General features: G+C 47.6%; 1 protein-coding gene across 1 annotated transcript; it reads right to left on the bottom strand.

The window, feature by feature from the left end:
* Positions 1 to 1,833: 1,833 nt before the first annotated feature.
* Positions 1,834 to 24,117, bottom strand: LOC125434171 (phospholipase A2 inhibitor and Ly6/PLAUR domain-containing protein-like). The gene is made up of 5 exons (XM_048499178.1): positions 24,034 to 24,117; positions 10,573 to 10,689; positions 6,516 to 6,671; positions 5,379 to 5,522; positions 1,834 to 2,161 (listed from the first exon to the last, which is right to left on the bottom strand). Exons 1-5 carry the CDS (start codon positions 24,080 to 24,082, stop codon positions 2,001 to 2,003), a joined length of 627 nt encoding a protein of 208 aa, XP_048355135.1. The 5' UTR covers positions 24,083 to 24,117; the 3' UTR covers positions 1,834 to 2,000.
* Positions 24,118 to 26,027: the final 1,910 nt, after the last annotated feature.

The raw sequence follows: 26,027 nt of genomic DNA, 5'->3' as shown, positions 1-26,027 counted from the left end.
AAATCCTCTTTACACAATTGCTTCCTGAATTCCAACGATCCGTTTCTTTTTCTGTTTTTAGGAATATGGCATCAGTTTCTAATCCAAGGGAAATTCCAAGAATGGAGGGGCAGGAGGGGAGGTTCTGCAAAATTTCAGAATTTTACTCGACGGATGTTCAGAGGCAGGCAACGTCTTCCAAAAATCTTCTATCTGCTTGCTAGCGCACCATTGTGTGTTTGCTGTAAAGGGGACCATTTCTGTCTACAGTGTCCTCATTTTCCCTCTCCATGTCTATAAGGAGGACCAGGGACGTAGGTGTGGATTTGGGGGGGGGGGTTCGGGGGTGGGGCAATGCTCCCACCCACCCCTGGGGCATGGCCACACCTCCCCAAGCCCCGCCCCTGGGGGGCATGGCCATACCTCCCCAAGTTATGGACCCTCAAAAGTGTAGCCCCATCTTCTATTACAGTGGTGGCGAACCTGGGTGGCATCATCAAGAGAGTCGCCCAACAAATCCCTGAACGTTTGGTGCTGCTAGCCTAAAAACTGCGCCCTCTGCAGGCCAAAAATAAAAAATACAAAAAACACAAATGGGGGCGACGCTTCGGACATGTAATGGGGGGGTGGAACCTGAGAACGCCCCCCCTTACCTACGTCCTTGAGGAGGACTCATATGCAGAAAGTAAAGATACAAAAGCCATGTCCTTTTCCTCCACATTTGATCGGCAGCCCCTGGTACTTTTTCTTTGCTTGTTTCCACTGCCGTGACCTCTATTCTACCGGCTGCCATGGAGGATTTTATAGGGTATGAAGCTACATGTAGGGAATCAGCATAGTATGGTGGTGAGAGTCAGTGTCGTTTGGTGATTAAAAGCGGCAGATTGTAATCTGGAGGACTGGGTTCGACTCCCCAATCCCTTGCATGCAGCCTGCAGAATGATTTGGGTTAGTCACAGTTCTCTCAGAACTCTCCCAGTCCCATTTGCCTTACAAGGTGTTTGTTGTGGGGGGAGGGAAGGCGGTTTGAGAATGATTGAGGGACTGGAGGGACCTTCCTTATGAGGAGAGGCTGCAACATTTGGGACTGTTTAGTGAGGAAACGTCTGAGGGGGGATATGATTGAAGTCTATAAAATTATGCATGGGGTAGAAAATGTTGACAGAGAGAAATTTCTCTCTCTTTCTCACAATACTGGAACCAGGGGGCATTCGTTGAAAATGCTGGGGGGGAAGAATTAGGACTAATAAAAGGAAACATTTTTTCACGCAACGTGTGATTGGAATATGCTGCCACAGGAGGTGGTGATGGCCACTAACCTGGATAGCTTGAAAAGGGGCTTGGACAGATCTATGGAGGAGAAGTCGATCTCTGGCTGCCAATCTTGATCCTCCTTGATCTGAGCTTGCAAATGCCTTAGCAGACCAGGTGCTCGGGAGCAGCAGCAGCAGAAGGCCATTGCTTTCACATCCTGCATGTGAGCTCCCAAAGGCACCTGGTGGGCCACTGCGAGTAGCAGAATGCTGGACTATGGGCTGTGGTCTGATCCAGCAGGCTCTTTCTTATGTTCTTAATCTTTGAAGAGCAGTGGTTAAAATGTCAGACTAGCATTTGAGAAACCCAGGTATGAATCCCCACTCACACCACAGAAGCTTGCTGGGTGACCTTGGACTAGATACACTCTCAGCTTTGACCTTGGCTGGTATTTGGTTGGAAGACCTCCAAGGAACACTGGGTGATGAGAAGGCAAGCAGTGGCAAATCACCTCCAAATGTCTCTTGGTAGCAACAAAAGAAAGTGCTAGATGTGACAATTCCCACAAATACGTCAACAGAGATAAAGCGTGAAGTCCTCTTTTGAATTAGATTTTGGAATACTTTATTACCTAAAAGTAGGGAAGGAAGCAGCGCAATGTGCCAGGCCCAGATGATACAAATCTGACCTCAACACTAGTCCTCAAGAGAAAGCGAGACCCTCTTGTGATTATGCTGTCAATGGAGGTTTGAAGACGGGCCGGTCCATCAGAGCTCGGTTCTGGTGCTCCCAGCCTGGAGTGCCGGGGAACACTTCACTTTTGTCAAAACATCCACCACATTCTTGGAATAGCGATGAGAACCCACCTTTTTGGAACAGGTGCCGGCAGTGCCGCAGCCGGCAGAGGATTTGGTGAAATTAAAATTACCTGAATGAGAGAGATGGGATAGAGTTGGCTGGTGAAGGCAGGATTTGGAATGAAGAAGAAGAAGAAGAAGAAGAAGAAGAAGAAGAAGAAGAAGAAGAAGAAGAAGAAGAAGAAGAAGAAGAAGAAGAAGAAGAAGAAGAAGAGGAGGAGGAGGAAGAGGAAGAAGAAGAAGAAGAAGAAGGAGAAGGAGAAGGAGAAGGAGAAGGAGAAGGAGAAGGAGAAGGAGAAGGAGAAGAAGAAGAAGAAGAAGAAGAAGAAGAGTTTGGATTTATATCCCCCCTTTCTCTCCTGCAGGAGACTCAAAGGGGCTGACAATCTCCTTGCCCTTCCCCCCTCACAACAAACACCCTGTGAGGTAGATGGGGCTGAGAGAGCTCCGAGAAGCTGTGACTAGCCCAAGGTCACCCAGCTGGCGTGTGTGGGAGTGCACAGGCTAATCTGAATTCCCCAGAGAAGCCTCCACAGCTCAGGCGGCAGAGCTGGGAATCAAACCGGGTTCCTCCAGATTAGATACACGAGCTCTTAACCTCCTACGCCACTGCTGCTCACGATGGTTTTATTTCCAAAAAACAAACCCCCAAATCACCAAACAAACCAGAAGAGGGGAGGGGAAACCGTATCTCCAGTGTGACGGCAATAACATCCTTCTCTTTTCATTACTGAATTGGACATTAGAGGGGCAATGAAACTGATGTACCGTACCTGTCTGCCCCATCTATGGTTAACACAAGGGAGGGATCGATTTGAATCTCAGAAGGATAGACTTGCAAGGCCCAAGCAGGTGTTTGGGGGTCAAAATGCATACTTATGGGGGTGCAGAGTACAACGGGCCTAGGCTGCAACCCTCTTACCAAAATATGAGTGGCTGACGTCACGACAGAAATACAACAGGTATTTCCCAACCCAGAGCTGGCCACCCTAAGCCCCAGTGTCATTTTCTAACCCCTTCCTTCGACCTGGGCTACCCCAGGCTGAAATCGGCAGCTGTACCAGTGGCCGCCAGCCACTGCCAGAGAGTTGAAGGGGCGGGGGGTGGCTCCCAAGCAATCCTTTCTTTCTTTAGCTTTTCTTTGGCATAAAACAAATAAAATAACATCATATCATGAAATAACATCATCTCATAAAATAACATCATCTCAGCAGTGGCGTAGGAGGTTAAGAGCTCGTGTATCTAATCTGGAGGAACCGGGTTTGATTCCCCGCTCTGCTGCCTGAGCTGTGAGAGCTTATCACAGAATTCAGATTAGCTGTACACACACTCCCACAAAGCTGGGTGACCTTGGCTAGATCACAGCAGCTCTTCACAGGCTCTCTCAGCCCCACCCACCTCACAGGATGTTTGTTGTGAGGGGGGAAGGGCAAGGAGATTGTAAGCCCCTTTGAGTCTCCTACAGGAGAGAAAGGGGGGATATAAATCCAAACTCTTCTTCTTCTTAACCTGTGCAGTCCCACACATGCCAGCTGGGTGACCTTGGGCTAGTCACAGCTTCACCGAACTCTGGGGCCACACCTACCCCTCTCACAGGGGTGTTTGTTGTGAGGGAGAGACCAAGAGATTATGGCTTGCTTGATCTCCTACAGGAGAAGGGGATATAAACTCTTCTAGCTATGCTTCTTCTTAACCTGTGCACTCCCACACTGCAATACCCCAGCTGGAGCGGACTAATCCTGCAGCTTCTCGGAGCTCTCTCTGAGCCCCCCACCCACACCTGCAGGGAGATTGTTGTTTGTTGTGAGGGAGGCAGGGTGACCCCCTTTGAGTCTCCTGCAGGAGAGAAAGGGGGGATATAAATCCAAACTCTTCTTCTTCTTCATAAAATTACATCACATCCCAAGCAATCCAGTCACAGTCTGGGCCACGAGGGAGCAAGCAAGCACAGATGATGATCAGTCAGTGTCAGAGCTCTGAAGGGAAAGGGTCATGGTTCAGTGGTTGAGCATCTACTTGTCATGTTGAAGGTCCCAAGTTCATTCCCTGGAATATCCAAACAGGTGATGTGAAAGACTTTGGCCTGAGATAGCGTTGCCAACCTCCAGGTGGTAGATGGAGATCTTCTGGCATTACCAAGGGCATAGTTGAGTAAAATAGTGCCCAGGCTCACCCTGAGTGTCATGTCCTCCCCAGCTACACCGGCCCCCTCGCAACTGCACCCCACTCCCAAACTCCCCATGGAGCTTGGGAACGGAGCCAGACAGGCTCGCACTCCCCCTCTTCCCCACACTCTATGTGGAGTTCAAGAGGAGCGGCAGCTCATTTAATGCTGGTTTCAGCTCACCAAGTGGGTCAGCTTTGGCTGCAGTTCTAAAGGATTGTCCCAAATCTCACTGAGGAGGGCCAGGACCCAGCTGCTATTGAGTTCACCTCTCAAGGTGGGCCGGCCCAACTGCCCCCCACCTCAAACTCTATGTGACTATAGGGACTGGTGCCTGGCGATCCAGCCCCTCCATGTCCCCCCCTAACTACGCCATTGGATATTACCATTGATCTCCAGACAACAGAGATCAGTTTACCTGGAGAAAATGGCCATTTTGGAAGGTGGGCTTCATGATGTTATACCCCATTGAAGTCCCTCCGCTCCTCAAATCCCACTGTCCTCAAATCCCACTGTCCTCAAGTGTCCTCAAATCCCACTGTCCTCAAGTTGAAGTCCCTCCGCTCCTCAAATCCTACTGTCTCAAGTTCAACCCACAGATCTCTCCCGCAGCTGGTGACCTGGAAGGTACTTTGCGTCTGGGTGGACAACGCAGGACCTGGATGGACTGATAGTTGATTCATTACAAGGCAGCTTCCCATGTGCATTCATGCTGCTTGGACAACTGGCCATCAAGCCAGTCAGCTGCTGTCCAAGCCCCTGAGGGACTGACATCTGGCACGCTGTCCAACTTCACTCCCCATCCAGATGATTTCAATGTCAGCCAGCAGCAGTTGTTGGAAGGGGGTCCATGATTTTTTGCAGAGCAGCAGCAATTGGACAGTGTAGGATGGTGCCTGAACATTCACCACAAGCTGCCCTTGCAGATAAGACCATCCCTGAGTCTAACTCATTGGACTTCTACCAATATGGGTGGGGATAATCAAGGAGAGATTGTCTGGGTGGGGCGAATGCGTCGACCTCCTGATTTGCCTACACCTGCACGAGTCCAAAGTAGGTCAAATGGGACAGCATATCTGTTCTTCTGAGCCGTCCTGGCCTTTCTGCCACTTGGATGAACTTACCGATCATCAGTGTTCCTGTAATCTCAAAACAGTGGTCTTCGTTCCCAGAGCACTGCAAAGTATCCATGTATCCGCACCGACTGGCTCCAAGAGCAAAACAGGAAGGACACTCGAAGCCGTTGGGTGTTCTGGAGACCTCTGGCACTAGGGACAAACCAAAATCTGTCACCTTTTGCTCCCGCATAATGTTGCCTGTAAGCCTCACAAACACCATATTGATACCACGCAGATTGGGTGCACGGCCAGCAGGGGGATCACTCGCAGGTGGTTCAAGGCAACTCTGGTCCACTCAGTGGCACACACAGTTGCCTACCACAGTTAGAGGGACTATTGCTCCCATCCCAGTGAGAACTAGGCCTGCACTAGAGCTGACCTGGAAGGACTCCTTCCATGTTTGCATTGAAGTCAGTCTGCTTCTTGGGGCTTAGAATATGGCAGCTGTGCTCTTGCTGGCTAGTATAAATGCCAAGATCTCATTAGATTGTGGAAGCTGAGCAGGATCACCCCCAGTTAGTTTTTGGAGGGGAGACCACCAGGAAAGTCTTGGGTTCCTGCACATAGGCAGACAATGGCAAATGGCCTTTGATTGTTTCTTCCCTGTAAAACCTCATGAGGGGTCCATATAAGCTGGCTACAACTCGGAGTCACTTTCCACCCCACTACTTTATGTCTAAAAGAATGGTGGAACATTTTACTTTCATAGCAAAGGAATGCACGGGAGAGCACATCAAACACTGTTCCATCCTTAGTGGCGTAGCAAGAGGGGTGAAGGGGGGTACAACCCTGGGTGCCACTTCTTGAGATCATGTTGGGGTGCATTACAGGGCCACCACCACTCTGCAACTGAACCCTGCCCCAAACTCCCTGTGGAGTTCAGGACAGAGGTGCAGTTGAATGCTGGTCAGTGGAGCTCACCCCACCCCCAGAACTCTGACTGGCTGGCCCTGCTCCCAAACGCATAATGGAGTTCAGGGGTGGGGTGACCCCCAATGGCCAACTGCGCCCTTGCCCTAAAATCCATGGGGAGTTCAGGGTGGGGTGCAGTTATGGGGGAGCACAGCTGTGGGGAGTGAGCAGAACTCAGGGTGAGCACCAGGCAATGTTTTTATTGAAGGAGAGGGGATAAGAAGGGCATACATTCAGGTTGCACTGAGTTACACCCGTCAGTGCTGCAGCAGTTGAAGGTTGTCCGCATGGCGATGCTCGGCCTGAATGTCATGCTGAAGGGGATAAAGTCACAGATCGGTGAGGTTTCCATGCATTCCTTAAAACTTCTCGTGAACATGATTCCCCCTGCAGAAGAGAACAAAGCCAGGATTAGTTTTCACATGACTTTGGAGGTAGGGCGAATGGGGACACTTGTGTTCAATTATGACTGGAATATGAATTTTCCCCAAAATCCCAGCATCTGTTTCGAAATCTCCACCTCCCCAAAGTAAAAACTGATTGTAGTATTGAGGTAGGTGTGTATGAACATGTCCCATTTCAAGGGAGCATTGTAGAGTTGGACCCTGCACGTCTGTTCCATAAGCAAATTTAGCAGAAGCAAGCCTATCCAATGAGCTGTCTCTGCATTTTTCTTGATTTTTACATGGTTTGCATTGTTTGAGTACAAAGCATACTTCCATACAAAATTTGTGTTAGGGGTTTGGCTATGAACATTTTAAGAGCAGCTTCAATATTTTGGCCACCCTTCGACCAGAATAACCTTTGAATGGCACTGGCACTTTTAAGGGCCTTAGCTGCAACATGTGTCACATAATCTTTCTTACGGCCTTTAGCATTCAACATTACCCCCAAAACATTTATACATTTTAACTTGTTCTACCTTTTTGGAACTGATAAACCAAGAGTGGGTCTTGTTGCTTTTAGAGCATGCCATTATTTTAGACTTTTCATAATTAATTGGCAGATGATTTGGCTGGCAGTAGCTTGTAAAAGTGGTAAGCGCTCTTCTCAGTCCAACCAGGGTTCTAGATAGGATTGCTGTATCATCTGCATATAGCAGAAGTGACAGCTGTTGGTCAGCAAGCTTAGATGGATGGTGTGTCATGGCTTCTACCTCTAAAATGTGCTCATGGTGCATGGCCAATTGCCTCAGATGTTATGGTTCCATGGCCAATTGGCCATCAGCCTGCCAAGGGCTGATGGCCAATTGTGGCTACATCATGGCCAATTGGCCATGCGGAAGACTGATGGCGGGCACTGTACTAAATCATTGATACAACAGTTGAATAGTAAGGGGGCCAGAATGCAACCTTGTTTTACCCCTTTGTTATGTTTAATTGGTTCAGTCATAAAACCCTGGGGGTTGCACCTTACTTTTGCAACTGTATTCTTATATGGTGCTCTCGTTAGGAAAAGCAATCTTCTGTCAATATTGGATTCAGCTAGTTTGGCCTGCAACTTTTGTCTTGAAACTGAATCGAAGGCCATTTTAAAATCAATAAAAGCTATATACAGCTAAGTAGTTGAAGCAGCAGAATATTGGGCAATGAAGTGATCCAAAACGAAGCAATGGTTGGCGCAGGAGCATTCCTTTCTGAAACCTATGTGTTCCTTCACAAGACCTCCCTCTCTTTCCAGGCAATCTTCTAACTTCCAGTATAGGTATCTTGCGTAAAGTTTGCTCACTATGCTTAGCCGGCTGATTGGGCAATACTTTGATGGAAGATCTGTATTTCCTTTCTTGTAAATCTGTTATAGATGTGTCCCAGTCATTTGTCCTCCAGGAGTTCTCAAAAGATTTAATAAAGTGATGAATATAGGTCTCAAAACCTTTCCACAATTCTTCTAAATGCTCTTTTAATTTTAGCGGAAGAGGTGTACGTTTACAATAAGGCATATATGCTGAGCTTGTTGAATCAAGATCTGAAGATGCCAGCCACAGATGCAGGCAAAACGTCAAGAGAGATTGCTGCTAGAACACGGCCATACAGCCTGGAAACCACATAGCACCCCAGTGAGTCCGACCGTGAAAGCCTTTGACAATACAAAGCTGCAGCAGTGGCGCAGGAGGTTAAGAGCTCGTGTATCTAATCTGGAGGAACTGGGTTTGATTCCCAGCTCTGCCGCCTGAGCTGTGGAGGCTTATCTGGGGAATTCAGATTAGTCTGTACACTCCCACACATGCCAGCTGGGTGACCTTGGGCTAGTCACAGCTTCTCGGAGCTCTCTCAGCCCCACCTACCTCACCTACCTCACAGGGTGTTTGTTGTGAGGAGGGAAGGGCAAGGAGATTGTCAGCCCCTTTGAGTCTCCTGCAGTCTCCTGCAGGAGAGAAAGGGGGGATATAAATCCAAACTCTTCTTCTTCTTCTTCTTCTTAATTTGTCTGATTCCACTGTTGGTTGAACATAATTCCTTACAAATATACTCTACTGTTGCAGCAGTTAGTTGAAGGATGTTAAGGATTTCATTGGACCCTTGGTAGGGTCCTTTCACTTGATCTTCCAAGTCTTTAGTTGGGTTTTTGTGTGAGTGCTGCTCTAACAGATGTTCATCACTATGGCCCATTCCGCACATGGAGAATAATGCGATTTCAATCCACCTTCAATGCACTTGGCAGCTGGATTTCACTGTGTGGAATAGCATAACCCACTTGCAAACAATTGCGCAAGTGGATCGAATGTGCAGTATTCTGCATATGTGGAAGGGGCCAATGCTTAGCAGCCACGATCATCTTGACTGCAGCTTTTAGTAGCACTTCACACTCTTCAGCGTAATTTGCTAATACTTCAAAATGGTTGGCTACGGGGCAGTTGAAACTGAAAGAAGTTTGTCATTTTTGACTGTTTAAGAGATGGTAAAATGAACTTCTTGAGAGAACGAGAGGGTTGAAGATGTGGTAAAATGAACTTGAACATTTTAGAGAGAAAATGCGCCCCCAGCAGGCCGAAACGTGAGAAAACACCAAAAAATAAAAACGCACCTGAAATTCCCGGATTTTCCCACAGATTCGGGCCAGTCCGAATCTGCAAGGTTCAGAATTCGGCCAATCCGAACCCATTGATCCAAATCGGGGCCGAATCCGAATCGGAACGCATCTGGCTGGTATCGACCAACCCTAATTCTCTCTCTGCCGCTTCCTATGTCCCGTTAGAAAGCAGGCTGAGGATGCAGTCAATGTACTCAGCAGTTAAGTTGCAGCCAATTAGTTGATTTTGCAGTCCAGTAGGGAAAACAAAGTCCAACAAAAACTCAAAATAGCAGATAGCAGAGTCTCTAATTTAGGCTGCTAAATTGAGGTGGTCTAAACTCTTTCATCTCAAAGAGAAATAACATAAATAGTGAAGATATTTACTGTGCTTGTTGAGGTTGCTGCTAAGTCCTTCCTCATATATATATAGAAAATATATATTTTTGTAAATCAGTTAGAAAGGGAGAAATGCTCAAGCAGCCTAAGGGGGACTAGATATGCCCCAGGAGTAAGGAATGTTAATAGCAATTGAGAATTTTAAAAAACGAGGCCACTGCAGAGACGTAGCTCCAAGGGGGGATGCACGATGCATCGGGTGTGTGCCCCTGTGGGGGTGTGGTGGGGGCGTGGCATGGCGTGGCATGGTGGGGGCATTCCAGGGTGGGACAGGGCAGAGGACGCACTGGTGCACCAGACGCTTCCCCCCTTGTATGCCTCTGAGTCACTGAATCCCTTCCTTCCCCTCTTTCCCCCTCTCTTTCCTTTTAAAATAATTCATACCCTCCATCATGGAACACAGACGGCTGCCCTCGGCTATTTAACGAATCAAAAAGAGGTGCTAAACATGCTAAACATTTCATGACTTACCTGGACACAGGGTAGTTCAAGGTCACCAAAAGTCAACTTTTATATACAACCAAGAGGGTCAGAGTTGACATAAAGCCCCTCCCCTGCCCCCTGCTCATTTTGGACTTTGGCACCCTCCACAATGCCCAGATAAAATGAAGCCTCAATCACAAAGGTCTGAAGAAAAGTGGACTATGAACAACATAAATAAAAATAATAAATAGCAACGGAACCCTAGAGAGAATTGTCATTCTTGTAAAATTAACTGTGCAGAGGAGGAAGGGTTAAACAACTGGCTCTCATTCTGTTTTGTGAGGCCCTGCCCAATTATTTCCTTAAAAATAACTGGGGAGATCCATTCACACATCTCCTTGCTTATTCTGTACAATTTAAAAGAGCCATTCTCAAGTGGAATTGAGGTGCTGCTGACCGATTCTGTATTCTGCTACCATTGTAGAACAGACATGTTCCGAATCTTCGCAGGTTTGCAGAGTTCCGGAGCATGAGGCTTCTTTCGATTTACACACCTCACAAACCAGTGAGTTTCCTGGAAAACAAAGCAAAAACATTCTTTATCAGCATCAATAGTCTCTGTGGTTTTGCAAACTAAGTTCCATCCATGTTTTAACAGGCCCACTTTAGTAGTGGCAATGAAGTCTGTGGGAACGACTGACTCAATTTCTTGACAATCACAGAAGGGTTAGACATTTTGCACAGCATATTAATAACGGGTTACATCCATTATTTTTGAATCAGGGTCTATTTTATTTTGTTTTTGTCCTTTGCTTGGGTGCCCATTTTTCCCTGAAGAAAACAATGGCGTAGGAGGTTAAGAGCTCGTGTATCTAATCTGGAGGGACCAAGTTTGATTCCCAGCTCTGCCGCCTGAGCTGTGGAGGCTTATCTGGGGAATTCAGATTAGCCTGTGCACTCCCACACATGTCAGCTGGGTGACCTTGGGCTAGTCACAGCTCTTCTGAGCTTTCTCAGCCCTACCTACCTCACAGGGTGTTTGTTGTGAGGGGGGAAGGGCAAGGAGATTGTAAGCCCCTTTGAGTCTCCTGCAGGAGAGAAAGGGGGGGATATAAATCCGAACTCCTCCTCCTCCTCCTCCTCCTCCTCCTCCTCCTCCTCCTCCTCCTCCTCCCCCCCCCCCTCTTCTTCTTCTTCTTCTTCTTTTTCTTCTTCTTCTTCTTCTTCTTCTTCTTCTTCTTCTTCTTCTTCTTCTTCTTCTTCTTCTTCTTCTTCTTCTTCTTCTTCTTCTCCTTCTTCTTCTTCCTGCCCTTTTGTACGAACCTGCTATACTTATTTTGCAATGATAATGTGCAGATGTAAACATCCCATTTTTCCTGTGTTCTGATTGGCAATTCCATCATCACCGTCCCCCTTCCTCCTGCTTTGCTAAGGGAACACTTCTGATTGGTGGAGAATCTACAGCAACCCTGGAAGCAGTGATGGGATTCAGCAGAACCGGTACCTAATTTGTTGTTGAGTTCAGTGAACTGGTTGTTAAAAGCAGCCATCAGAGCCCTGGAGCAGCCAGGTGCCTTGCTGCCCAGCTGCCCTGGCGCTAAAAGCCCCATCGCCCGCTCTCCCAGGAGAGTGGGAGCAAGGGAGCTTTCAGAGCAGCTGTGGCAAGGCCCTGTTGTCCCCCTCCACCCCCACAAGAAGTTCTTCCGCAGCAGGTAAGTGGGCAGTTGGGGGCAGCAAGGGGGCATATAGCAGGGGGGGCAGCAAAAGGGAAGTGGGAGCGAACTGGTTGTTAAATTATTAAAATCCCACCAGTGCCCAGGAACCCAAGCTGGACCTTCCCGTGCCATTTCTACAGCAAGGGAAGAAAAGGTTTAGGGCTTTGAAACAACAACACATGTAAACATGAAGCATCCCCCCCTTTAATGTTGTAATATACAAAATAATAACATCTGTCCAAAAAGGGAGCAAAGCAATATGTCCAGTGGTGGGATCCAAACCTTTTAGTAACAGGTTCCCATGGTGGTGGGATTCAAACTGTGGCGTAGCGCCAATGGGGCTGGGCGGGGCACGACAGGGACTTGGCCGGGCATTCCGGGGGCGGGGCATTCCTGGGCGGGGCTGTGGCAAGGATGAAGCCGCGGCGCCAGTCCTTGGATGGGAAACGAATGCACGCAGGTGCAAGCTGCCACGCACGCCCGTGCACCGCCTGCTAGACTGCTTCAAGTTCTGCGTGCTACTGCTGAGAGGAGGGGCATAACTAAGGCAAAAATCACGTGGCAAAATCACCAATTAGTAACCCCCTCTCAGCACACACAAATAATTAGTAACTTTCTCTCGGGAACCTGTGAGAACCTGCTGGATCCCACCTCTGAATATGTCCCATCCACATCCAAAGGCGTGTGTGCATCTGCCTAGCTTCATGCTCTGAGCATCCCAAAAAATAAAAATAGAACGTTCATTGTGAATGTGTTGCTGTACAAATTTGGGTGAAATGGCTGTCACAGTTGCTGCCCAGGGGACAAAACTTGCTTGGGGGACATTTCTGAAATGGCAGGCTATCACACCAGTCAGCAGCTCAACAGAAATGAAACTTACATGATGTAAGGCAGGATAAGGGGGGGGGGATAAAGTGGTTGGGCTCCCGTGCCACTCCCACAGAAGCAGGTTCAACCCAGGTTTTTTAAAAAAATTCATGATTTTTGTGTTTATTTGAAAAACACAGGTTGAGGGAAATATAATGGTCCAATCCCGCTTTGGAGATGCACAGTTCTTCCCACAACTGGTATATTTCCCTTCGTCAACCCATTATATTTCTACCGTGTGGAAGCGACCATGGGAAAGGGCCTCTGATTCTCTTTGGATCAACTACCTGTGCTTATAAAGGTTGGGGACGGTCAGATTTGCACCTATTTAATCAAAATGTTTTCCCCCAAAGAATCATGGGAATTGCAGTTTGGTGAAGGGACAGAGAATCCTCCGATAGAAATTCTTTACCCGCAAAAAAACCTGTCATTCCCAGAGTGACATTTCATAGGTGGATTCTGCACAACGTAATAATAATGGGTTGCATCCGTTATTTTTGAATCCGGGTCCATCGTATTCTGTTTTTTTCTACACATGAGAGCCCATTTTCCGTGAAGAAATTGAGTTGAGGTCAGGGGAAACAATCAGTTTTCTTTCATGCTTGGGGGAACATTTCGGAAATGGTGGGCTGTAACACCGGCCTACAGCTCAACGTAAATGAAACTGACATGACATCAGGCAGGTGAATGGGCAATGGGTGGGAAAAATAAAGCAGTTGCGTGCTTGTGCCGTTTGCTTGGGAGCGGGTTCAACCTGGGATTTTGCAAAAAGATCATCGTTTTGGCAATTTTTGAAAAACCTGAGTAGAGAGAAGTATAACAGGACAATCCCTCTTCGGGGAAGGGATCCATGGGAAGTACTTTCCTAAACGGAGATATTTCCCTTCGTCAACCTGTTATATTTCTATGGTGCAGAATTAACCAAAGAGATGTCCTGTGGTAGAAACAAGCAACAGTGTGGTAATACAAGGGAAACACACCATCAGAAACGCATTACATCCACCGCTTTTTATGTGCTCAAAGGTGTATATCAAACAATAAGTGCATATATATAACAGAACGAGTGCAACAATAATGCTATACGACAACACTCTAAGTACGCAATATCTCCAAGAACAGAGTGTTTAACTGTAACAAGTCTTAGCTGTAAGAGTGTCAGCGTTCGTACGCAGTATTTTTAGTTCGTTATCTGCATTATCTGCATTATCGTTATCTGCATGATCGTTATCTGCAATAACGCGCTGTACTTTCAATCGTGACGAAACACTGTCATTTTGTATCGAATCAATCTACGGAGTATCAGAGAATCAAACAAATCCGTCTGTGCGGAATTATGAACGGAATGTGCTTATTCTGGCCGTTTTCAAGTAGTCTTCATCAGATCAGATTCTCATTCTAGCAGCCACAATTGGGGTAAATATTTTTGGTGAAACCTTCACATCCATGCACATCCCCTCTTTGATTCGATACAAAATGACAGTGTTTCGTCACGATTGAAAGTACAGTGTGTTAATGCAGATAACGAGCTGAAAATACTGCGTACGAACGCTGACGCTCTTACAGCTAAGACTTGTTACAGTTAAAAACTCTGTTCTTGGAGATATTGAGTAATACAAGGGAAACATCAACATCAGCCACAGGGGGGCAGTGCTGCATTCCATGAAAGGAATAGATCCAGAGATTCCTCTTTGCAGCGTGCCGAAAGCGGGGGCACGTTGGGGCAAGAAATCTTGTCCCAATCCACTTCCTCTTACCCGGTTCATGCTTCTCGCTTTCTGCAACTTTTCGCACCAGAGTGGGGTGAGGGCAGGAAACAACCGGCAGTGGATAATCAGCCACGGAAACTTGGGACTTTTATGGCAGGTTGTGACTTACACTTGCAATCTCCAACAGGCATCTTTCACCTTTCATGCCATGCATACATTTATTTTGTCCCACTGTGACTTCTGCTCACACCAGTTTTGCAAGGAGCGAAACGAACCAATGTAATCCCAGAAATTTGCCCAAGAATCTTTGTTCTGCATTGAGTTTTCTGCATTGCTGTCAATGGGGGTTGCAGGCTGGTGGGGGGCACATTTCTGAAGGCACAGTCTCAAAACTTTCAGGGTCTCATCAGGAGACTGCCCTAATGATACTCCCCAGGTTTGGTGCAGTTTGGTTCGGGGGGGGCAAAGTTATGGACCCTCAAAACTGTAGCCCCCATCTCCTATTAGCTCCCATTGGAAACAATGGGGGATGGGGCACCCCCTTTGGAAGTCCATAACTTTGGACTCCCAGAACCAAACCCCACCAAAATTGGGGAGTAGCATAAGGACAGTCTCCTGATGATGATCACGCTTGAGCCACGAATCGAATGCCGCTATCTAAAACTTCTGCCTGCCCTTATGAGAGGCCAAAAATGGAAAACCACTAAAAAATACCCCCAAACGAACCCTGCATTTTGATGCCCCCCACAAAGTGGTGCCCTGGGCAGCTGCCCACCTTGCCCAATGGCAACCCCCATTGCACAACACCTCTTTTTGTCATACTGTGTAGAATGGCCAACCCCAACTGGAAAAATTCCTGAAACTTTGAGGGGCGGAGACTGGGTAGGGGAAGGTTTGAAGAAGGGAGGAACGTCAGCAGGATATAATGTCACCGAGTCCACCACTGAGCCCTTCCTCCCTGCTTCCTTGCATGTCAGCTCCTGGTCACGTGGGGGGGGCATCCGGGGACATGAGACCAAAAGCCATGCGCCCGGGGACAAGGGTGTCCCCATGCCCCTAGGGCAGTACGCCCCTGCTTTTGGGCTATGCGACTTGGGCATGAAAATTCTAGACAAAAGCACAGTTGCAAAGTTGCAGGAATTTTAGACCCTTGGAATAAAAAATGCGATTTTGAAACTGAATTTGAGGGGCTGCTTTTTAAGAGTTGTGTTTCTGTTACGAATATAGATGCAATGGCGTAGGAGGTGAAGAACTCGTGTATCTAAGGCCTGAACCGTGGAGGCTTATCTGGGGAATTCAGATTAGCCTGTGCACTTCCACACATGCCAGCTGGGTGACCTTGGGCTAGTCACAGCTTCTTGGAGCTCTCTTGGCCCCATCTACCTCACAGGGTGTTTGTTGTGAGGGGGGAAGGGCAAGGAGATTGCAAGCCCCTTTGAGTCTCCTACAGGAGAGAAAGGGGGGATATAAATCCAAACTACTACTACTCCTCCAATTTGAAGCAAGAGTGTAATAGAACTGCAAATGTTCAGTTCTACCATGAATCAAGGATCTTAGACTTATATCCCCTTTTTCCACCCCGACTGTAATGATCCTTGTGGATGTGAAGCCGCATTTGCTTGCCTTTCTCTCCTGCTGCTGGCATTTCTCCCACTCTTGCCATCCCCATGCTGCCTTGCACGCCACCAACACTGAGATTCAAGGCTTCTTGGGTGCCCTTTCTGGTTTGTAAAGTTCTGTAAACCTCTCGGTTATTTGATGAGGTCAGAGAGATAAATCGTATAACGTATAATAATTGTAACATAATCCCGTAAGAGAAAAAGCTCTCCGGTTCAGAACCAGTCTGATAAAGATCGGCTGTTCACTCCACCCTTGGGTGTTTCCCGTCCTCCACCCAAAGACACAAGATTAAACCCTGATGCTGTTATATCAGGCTTCGTTCTGGCCCCGGGAACACCAATAGCGGCTGTAAGCCTCTTCCAGGTTCCACCCTGCCTCTAACCTCCGACCTGTCAGGTTTCTAGATCCACCCAGGGGCCAGGTACATTTGAACTCGCAGGGGTTGGTGTCAGAAGGGGGCAGGAGATTTGGCAAGGTCCAGTGAACTGTCATGGCTGCACAGCTCTTCTGCCCGCTGCCTGTGACTTTAGAGTAGCCAGGTCCCTCCTAATAAGGAGCAGGAGAAGAAGAGTTGGTTTTTAAACGCCACTTTTCTCTATCTTAACAAAATCTCAAAGAGGCTTACAACTCCTCCCCTCCCCCTCCCTACAATGGACACCTTGTGAAATAGGTAGAACTGAGAGAGAGCTCTGAGAGAACTGTGGCTAGCCCAAGCAAAATCGCTCTACGAGCAGCAGTGGCGTAGGAGGGTAAGAGCTCGTGTATCTAATCTGGAGGAACCGGGTTTGATTCCCAGCTCTGCCGCCTGAGCTGTGGAGGCTTATCTGGGGAATTCAGATTAGCCTGTACACTCCCACACACGCCAGCTGGGTGACCTTGGGCTAGTCACAGCTTCTCGGAGCTCTCTCAGCCCCTACCTCACAGGGTGTTTGTTGTAGGGGAAGGGCACGGAGATTGTAAGCCCTTTGAGTCTCCTGCAGAAGGAGAGAGAAAGGGGGGATATAAATCCACCCTCCTCCTCCTCCTCCTCCTCCTCCTCCTCCTCCTCCTCCTCCTCCTCCTCTTCTTCTTCTTCTTCTTCTTCTTCTTCTTCTTCTTCTTCTTCTTCTTCTTCTACCTTTTATGAAAAAATTCAATCCCGGTACACTATTCCAAACGATTTATTAAGAGTTTCAACATCCAATGCTGAACTCCGAGACTGGGTGTACAGAGAAGATGCCAGAATAAACAGACAATTAATAGTCCAGAGACAAAACTGCTCCGATGTAAGTATAAACTATTTAAAGAGATGCATTATTAGGCGACATATCCTGACCACTACACTAACAGAAACCTAAGAATAGCTTATATACTTCTATTAGGTTTCAATCAATGCCTTCAGCGTGCTTAGTGGAAGATACACCGCGAATACCATTTTCTCAAGCTTTTGCATCTGTATGAAAACAAGAGCCTGAGGATCTCTTTTTAGTTATATATATCCTGTCCTTTATATATTCAGAAGAAGAGGAAAGGTTTTGGAGCCAATACTACCTAGGGCGGCTTTTTTGTCGAGTGATGAGAAACTGATTTTCTTACTATCCGATATTGACTCCTATGTTTCTTACAAGATGGCTCTCTTTGCCCTGGCGGCCTAGGAAATTACGAGTAAAGTATTTAAAAGCTGTTTGAACTGATGTTCCCAAAGTACTGGAGGTTAGCTGAAGCTGCAAAACATCTGACGTGGGAAAGAAGCATTTGGTGGGGCATTTTAATTTAGAGATTAGCGAATACAAATGGTGTTCTATTTCAATGTAAAACTTGTTTGGAAGAAAGGGACTTTATGCTGTTTCCTGCCTCATCCTACAGAGGGGTTGTTACTAGCAAGCTAGTGGCTAGATAGGGACTTAGGAATTTGTCACCTTTACTCTATCATGCTGGAGTCTATCCCTTTGATGTAGACCGAAATTTAGGGGAACCTTCTCATTTCGAGAGCCACATCGCGGCTCTTCTGCCCTTGCACTCTTGTCTAAGCCAAGCCACTGGCCCCATCCTTGCCCACCTTAAGAGGCAGAGGCGGAGGCACCAACTACCATAGCCGGCTGGATAAGCACCCTTGAGCTTCCCCTCGCCTGCCCATTTAGGCCCGAGGTGGGGCGTTTCAGCGGCTGGGCGGGGAGGCTGAGCCATGGCCCCATCCTTGCCGCCCTGCAGGTGGTAGAGTGGTGCGCATTCATTAAGCTTCTCAGAATGGCGGAGGAGTAAAAGGTAAAAAAAACTAATATATACAGTGTTATCTTTATTTTAAATGTCAAAAATTATTTGCGGCTCCAAGTGTTTTCTTTTCCATGGAAAAGCGGGTCCAAATAATCTTTAGTGTGAGTTCCCTACCCTGATGTGAACTGTCCTCTTAGGGACTTCCTCCCTTGCTTCCGCCTTCTTCTTGGACCCTCTCCATTACTCTTTACCTTCACACCATGCCTAGGGAGGACGTGTCTCCCTCACGCATCCGCCTCCATCAACTAGATTAAGATTAGATGAAGTGAACCTATCTCTCCACCTTTCTATCAGAATGGAGTTCACTAATAAATACACTTTTATTAGATTAGAAACTACAAATGACTCTGACTTTCTTTTGTGTCTGAAGTTCTCTCTAGCAAGCTCAACCACGTGTTAATTGCTCAGAGTAAAACTTCCTGTGTTTGGCCTCTCGTGCCACTCTGCTACTTTTCAAGGGATACCTGCGCACCAGGTGTGGATCTCCCAACAAAACTCAGTTATGGTTTTTAATTTAAATGTGTTAACTGCATGTGTCTCTCTGTATTGTTATGTAATGGCTCCAAACAATAAATATGACTTGACTAGCCCAAGCAGGGTTCAGGTGGAGGAGCAGAGGAGGCAAGCCCATTCACGCCAGATGAGACACCACCACTTTTGAGGAGGAACAGAACCAGACACAGTTCTCAGATTGGGAGAATCTGCCACTCTTAGCCATTACCAGCCCGGCTCTCTAAGTGGGGATGGGGAGCAGGGTATGAGCCAAATCCAGGTTGAAACATGTGGAGATTTGTGGTGGAGCCTGGGAAGATAGGGAGCTTAGTGGGTACAATGCCACAGAATCCTCCATTCCCCCACCCGAAGGATTCCTTTCTCCAGAACGGTCTCTGTCGTCCTGGCGATGGGCATAATTCTGGGGTGTACTGGGTTGTACCCTGAAGGCTGGCATCCCTGTGTGACAGTCATCTGTCCTCTACTGATTCGTGTCCCCATGGTGTTCTTGGATGGCCAAGCTGCCCAGCACCACCAAGGGAAGAGAAGAAAGAAGAAGAAAGAAGGAGGAGGAGGAAGGAGGAGGAGGAGGAGGAGAAGGAGAAGGAGGAGGAGGAGGAGAAGAAGAAGAAGAAGAAGAAGAAGAAGAAGAAGAAGAAGAAGAAGAAGAAGAAGAAGAAGGAGAAGAAGGAGGAGGAGAGGAGGAGGAGGAGGAGGAGGAGGAGGAGGAGGAGGAGGAGGAGGAGGAAGGGGAGGAGGAGGAGGAGGAGGAGGAGGAGGAGGAGGAGGAGGAGGAGTTTAGTTATATCCCCTTTCCTAGCTTTTTTCTGCAGGAGACTCAAAGGGGCTTACAATCTCATGCCCTTCCCCCTCACAACAAACACCCTGTGAGGTGGGTGGGGCTGAAGGCTCAGAAGAGCTGTGACTAGCCCAAAGGTCACTCCAGCTGGCATGTGTGTTGGAGTGCACAGGCTAATCTGAATTCCCCAGATAAGCCTCCACAGCTCAGGCAGAGCAGAATCAAACCCAGTTCCTCAGATTAGATACACAGCTCTTAACTTCTCACATGCGTCCATAGTGATGCTAGTGATGTTCCTGATGGTGAGCATAACAGCACTCTTAGCCACACACACAGTACTTAGTGCTGCTGAGGGAGAGCGAACGTAATAAGATTGCCCACCTGCAGGTGGCACCTGTAAGGTATTACAACTGATCTTCTTCTTCTTCTTCTTCTTCTTCTTCTTCTTCTTCTTCTTCTTCTACCTTTTATGAAAAAATTCAATCCCGGTACACTATTCCAAACGATTTATTAAGAGTTTCAACATCCAATGCTGAACTCCGAGACTGGGTGTACAGAGAAGATGCCAGAATAAACAGACAATTAATAGTCCAGACAAAAACTGCTCCGTGGTATAAACTATTTAAAAGAGATCGTATTAGAGCGACATATCTGACCACTACACTAACAAGAAACCTAAGAATAGCTTATACTTCTATTAGGTTTCAATCAATGCCTTCAGCCGTGCTTAGTGGAAGATACACACGAATACCATTTTCTCAGCGCTTTTGCATCTGTGGAAAACAAGAGCCTGAGGATCTCTTTCGTTATATACTCTCCTGTCCTTTATATTCAGAAAGAAGGAAAAGGTTTTTGGAGCCAATACTACCTAGGACGGCTTTTTTGTCCGATGATGAGAAACTGATTTTCTTACTATCCGATATTGACTCCTATGTTTCTTACAAGATGGCTCTCTTTGCCCTGGCGGCTAGGAAATTACGAGCAAAGTATTTAAAGCGCTGTTTGAACTGATGTTCCAAAGTACTGGAGGTTAGCTGAAGAAGCTGCAAAAACATCTGACGTGGAAAGCATTTGGTGGGGCATTTTAATTTAGAGATTGCGAATACAAATAATTTCTATTTCAATGTAAAACTTGTTGGAAGAAAGGGACTTTATGCTGTTTCCTGCCTCATCCTACAGAGGGGGTTGTTACTAGCAAGCTAGTGGCTAGATAGGGACTTAGGAATTTGTCACCTTTACTCTATCATGCTGAGTCTATCCCTTTGATGTAGACCAGGGGTAGGGAACCTGCGGCTCGAGAGCCACATGCGGCTCTTCTGCCCTTGCACTGCGGCTCCACAAGCCAAGCCACTGGCCCCATCCTTGCCCACCTTGAAGGCAGGGCGGGCGCACCAACTGCCCGCAGCCGGCTGGATCGCACCGCGGGCTTCCCCTCTCGCCTGCCCCATTGGAGCGGGGTGGGCGCTTTCCCGGCGGCTGGTGAGGCTGAGCCGCTGGCCCCATCCTTGCCCGCCCTGCAGGCAGTAGGGCGGACGCATCCATGCGCTTCTCAGAATGAGCGGAGTAAAAGGTAAAAAAACCCCAATATATACAGTGTTATCTTTATTTTAAATGTCAAAAATTATTTGCGGCTCCAAGTGTTTTCTTTTCCCATGGAAAACGGGTCCAAATGGCTCTTTGAGTGTTAAAGGTTCCCTACCCCTGATGTAGACTGATACTCTTAGGGACTTCCTCCCTTGCTTCCGCCTTCTTCTCGGACCCTCTCCATTACTCTTACCTTCACCATGCCTAGGGAGAGGATGTGTCTCCTACGCATCCGCCTCCATCCAGCTAGATTAGATTAGATAGTGAACCTATCTCTCCACCTTTCTATCCAGAATGGAGTTCACTAATAAATACACTTTTTACTAGATTAGAAACTACAAATGACTCTGACTTTCTTTTGTGTCTGAAGTTCTCTCTAGCAAGCTCAACCACGTGTTCGTGCTCAGGTAAGCTTCCCTGTGTTTAGCCTCTGTGCCACTCTGCTACTTTTCAAGGGATACACACGCACCAGGTGTGGATCTCCCAACAAAACTCAGTTATGGTTTTAATTTAAATGTGTTAACTGCATGTCTCTCTGTATTGTTATAGCCAATGGCTCAAACAATAAATACTTGACTTGACTAGCCCAAGCAGGGTTCAGGTGGAGGAGCAGGGAAACAAACCCATTTCACCGCCAGATGAGACACCACCACTTTTGAGGAGGAACAGGGAACCAGTCACAGTCCTCCAGATTAGAATCTTCCACTTTTAGCCATTTCACCATGCTGGCTCTCTCATGGAGGATGGAGGAGCAGGGTGGCCAAATCCAGGTTGGGAAACATGTGGAGATTTGTGGTGGAGCCTGGGGAAGATAGGGAGCTTAGTGGGGTACAATGCCACAGAATCCTCCATTCCCCACCCGAAGGATTCCTTTTCTCCAGGGGAACCGGTCTCTGTCGTCTGGCGATGGGCTGTAATTCTGGGGTGTACTCGGGTTGTACCTGAAGGCTGGCATCCCTGTGTGACAGTCATCTGTCCTCCCCACTCGATTCCGTGTCCCCCCTTCAGTGTTCTTGGATGGCTAAGCTGCCCAGCACCACCAGGGAAGAAGAAGAAGAGTTTGGATTTATATCCCCCTTTCTTTTCTGCAGGAGACTCAAAGGGGCTTACAATCTCCTTGCCCTTCCCCCCTCACAACAAACACCCTGTGAGGTGGGTGGGGCTGAGAGAGCTCAGAAGAGCTGTGACTAGCCCAAGGTCACCCAGCTGGCATGTGTTGGAGTGCACAGGCTAATCTGAATTCCCCAGATAAGCCTCCACAGCTCAGGCGGCAGAGCGGGGAATCAAACCCGGTTCCTCCAGATTAGATACACAAGCTCTTAACTTCCTACGCCACGTCCATGAGTGATGCTAGTGATGTTCCTGATGGTGAGCATAACAGCACTCTTAGCCACACACAGTACTTAGTGCTGCCGAGGAAAGGGAATGTAGTAAGATTGCCCACCTGCAGGTGGCACCTGTGGGACCCCCCCCCCCCATTACAACTGATCTTCAAATGCCCAAGATCAGTTTCCCTAAAGCAAATGGCTGCTGGGGTGGGTTGTATGGCATTATACCCGGGAGGCCCCCCTCCTCCCCAAATCCTGCCCTCCAGAGGCTTCACCCCCTTCCCACAAAATTCCCACCCAGAGTTGGTGTCCCTTGACATTCAGGTGGTTGAAACTGTGGGCATTAGGAGGAGTTATGAGGAGACAGGGGAAGGGCACACAGGCAGGGGGGACAGGAAGGGAGGATTATGTTTGTGTGTTGGGGTCCTGGTGGGAGGGTAGAGGAAGGGAGAGGGCCAATGAGTACTCTCTGTTCAGGGTCCCTTATTATCTGGAAAGGGCCCTGCAGCATCACACAAGGGGCTTCACACCAACTACCCATTGCAAACTCCCTTGTGGATTGTTGCCACCCTGGCAAGGCCTGCTGCCCCTATTAAGCCTCCAAGTCTGAGGCAGGGTCTAGAAAGAAGCACTGTTTTCAAAGTAGCAAGGATAAACAAGGGATACCGGAACAGGGGCACATAGCCAAATATCTTGAATTATTAACTGAACCCCAACAGAGATTGATTATCACAAGGGCCAGATCCAATACCTTCCCATCGGCCATTACAAAGGGTCGGTACTTATCCATCGCTCTCCAGGATCGGGTTTGTCCACACTGTAAAAACCAAGTGGAGACTCTTGCTCACATTATTCTTGACTGTCCGAGATATGTGGTTATTAGGAATTTCTCGGCCAGACTGGCTCCCAGATCAAATCTGTTGGTGCGACTCTGACTGTTCTGTTGTGGAGCTTCTGTTAAACAACACAGATGTCATGCTCTTGGAAAAAGTAGCAAAAATTTACAAGTGACAGAACTCTCTAAGTAATGTATACTCATAGTACAACGCTTTGAATAAAATCTTGATTTGTATTTCAAAAACGTCTGGCAACGCTCTAGAACCTATTTTTAAATGCCAAATAAAGGTTGTTGTTGTTGTTAAAAAAAGATAAACAAGGGTTCTAGGAACCTTTGGGTCCTAAGAAGTCTCCATGTTTTCAACACAGAACCAACAGCAATAACCACAACAATGTTTCTCACCTTCAGGATCCCCCAAACCCTGAAACACATAGTGGCATTTTTTTGGAGGACAACAAAGAATCCAAAGGTGGTGTTACCGTACAAGCGAGGAGGAAGCCTGTCCCTCAAACCCTTCCCTTTCATCTCACACTGATCTTCCCTACCCGGTTCTACTGGCCTTTCCTATACGATCCTCTGGAGATGCCAGCCACAGATGCAGGCAAAACATCAGGAGAAAATGCTACTAGAACACAGCCTGGGAACCCCACAGCATCCCAGTGATTCTGGCCATGAAAGCCTTCGACCGTACCTTCCTACCTGATTCACCAACTCACCTGAAGTTAAGAAAGCAGAGAGGAGGCAAAAAAGAACGAACCCAGGCATGGTGTTTCGGGGAGCAGGCACCTGTGATGGATGCATTGAGTTTTAGCAAATGGAGTGCAGCTGTCTGGTGAAGGCTAATGAGGTTGGGAGGAGTGGGTGGAAATGGGGGAGAGATGTAGCAAGTGAGTCCTGTGTGACCAGGTAACACTCTTGCTCAAGAAGAACAGGGACAGCCACGAGGCTCTAGACACAGATCAAAATCTCACCAACGGATCAGGTCAACAGAACTCCAAGCGCACCTGAGCTAACGAAGAACAAACAGTGATTGAATAATCCACCTCCCCCTTTCGTCAGGTATTATTTCAAGTCCTGGGGCAAGAGGGCTGGCATGAGCTGTTGGGAGAGAGCTAGAGGAATCTTGGCCCATTGCTCTTTTCCTGGAGGTTGCAATCCGACAGATTCCACTGGCCAGAGTTAATGCGGCCGTCTGCAACACAGGGCGTCTTGGCAGGAGGAATGCAGCTGTGTGAGGGCAGGCCTCATTTCTAAGCTGAGTGGTGCAATCGATGCTCAGAAGAGCAGCCATTTCTTCTGACTCTTTCTTAGACTCTTTCTCGTTTTACTTACAGGAATAGGTCTAAGTCTCTAGTGATAGGGTTTTTTTAAAGACCCAATGCTATTGGTCGGAAACAAAGACAGCTGTGAATCACCCACCGGCTGCGGTTGCCTCTGGGGGTGGGATGGGTGGAGCCAAGGTGACCGCTTCCGCTTAACTGAGGGCGGAAGCGAAGCCCGGGCCATGTTGGGCAAGGGCTGACGTCACCAGGAGGGGAGGGCGGATTGACCCTTTAAAGGGGAAAGCCCTCCTTTGTTCTGGCCAATTGGCCATGCTGGCAGGGGTTGATGGGAATTGTAGTCCATAACATCTGGAGTGCCAAAGGTTCGCCACCACTGCTCTATGTCGACTCCATAAAGCAGGCAGTGAAAATTGCCGTCAAGTAGCAGCCAACATGGCCACCCCACCAGGTCTCCAAGGCATGAAATATTCAGAGGAGGGTCAACATTGCCTGCTTAGATGCAGTGACCCTGGATTTCCTTGGTGCTTAGCTTCCAAGATCTGACAAGGTCGGGCTAGCCTGGACCATCCAGGTCAGGGCTCTGCAATGTTAGGTCAATTCTCATGAATGGCAGAATGGCAGATTCAAAGCCAGCTAGTGAGTTTCAAGCCAAGTTTTGAGATCTGTTGACCTTGTCCAGGATAGCCCTGCCCCTGAGCTTGAATGAGCTCCTACCATGTTTCCCTGAAAATAAGTGTCTTATATTAATTTTTGCTCCCAAAGATGTGCTATGTCTTATTTTCAGGGGATGTCTTATTTTTCCACTCCACAGCTGCATGCTCTGGTGTTCTGTTCGACGGGCATGCTTCCAAACAGAAACTTTGCTACGTCTTACTTTCGGGGGATGCTTTATATTTAGCACTTCAGCAAAACCTCTACTACGTCTTATTTTCAGGGGATGTCTTATTTTCGGGGAAACAGGGTAGGAAGGAGTGGAGACTATATCTCCATATCCACTTCTGCCAGCAGAGGGGGAAAGCACCAAATGCCACATAGAGCAGTTGGTCCTCCAAGTCTCACAGAGGCTTTCTTATCTCCCTTCTTTTCTTATGAATGTTCTTAATTTGCTAGCTATTATATATTAGTGGGATTTCCTATTAATAATACTTTTAAAAAAACCCTCCAAGCTAACTATTGGGACAGCACTTTCTGGATGGTACTCAATTTGTTGTCTAGTTATTTGTATTGCCATCTAGTGGTCTACTGCCACAACTACAGCATCATTCCTGCTCTTGTTTCTGTTTGCTAAAGTGGTATTCCATTCTTCTTATGAGTTTGGGCTTGACTCAATAGATGCTTGTGCCTGGGTACTTACCTTTAAATTCTGGTACCATCTCTTCTGTGAAGCCCCAGAGGGAAGCTTGGAGGCTCTTATCGGGCTGCCTGCC

Source organism: Sphaerodactylus townsendi, linkage group LG06 (genome assembly GCF_021028975.2).
Source record: "Sphaerodactylus townsendi isolate TG3544 linkage group LG06, MPM_Stown_v2.3, whole genome shotgun sequence".
Lineage (NCBI taxonomy): Eukaryota > Metazoa > Chordata > Lepidosauria > Squamata > Sphaerodactylidae > Sphaerodactylus > Sphaerodactylus townsendi.
Note: the sequence above shows the minus strand (reverse complement) of the source record. Positions and strands in the feature narration are given on the sequence as shown.

Coding starts and splice junctions, on each gene's coding strand:
- LOC125434171 (XM_048499178.1), bottom strand. CDS start 24,082: ATGCCTGGGTTCGTTCTTTTTTGCCTCCTCTCTGCTTTCTTAACTTCA. Junction 5,523..6,515: donor TAACTCAGTGCAACCTGAAT/GTATGCCCTTCT, acceptor GTTTGTCCCTAG/TGCCAGAGGTCTCCAGAACA. Junction 2,162..5,378: donor TACAGGAACACTGATGATCG/GTAAGTTCATCC, acceptor TCTCTCATTCAG/GTAATTTTAATTTCACCAAA.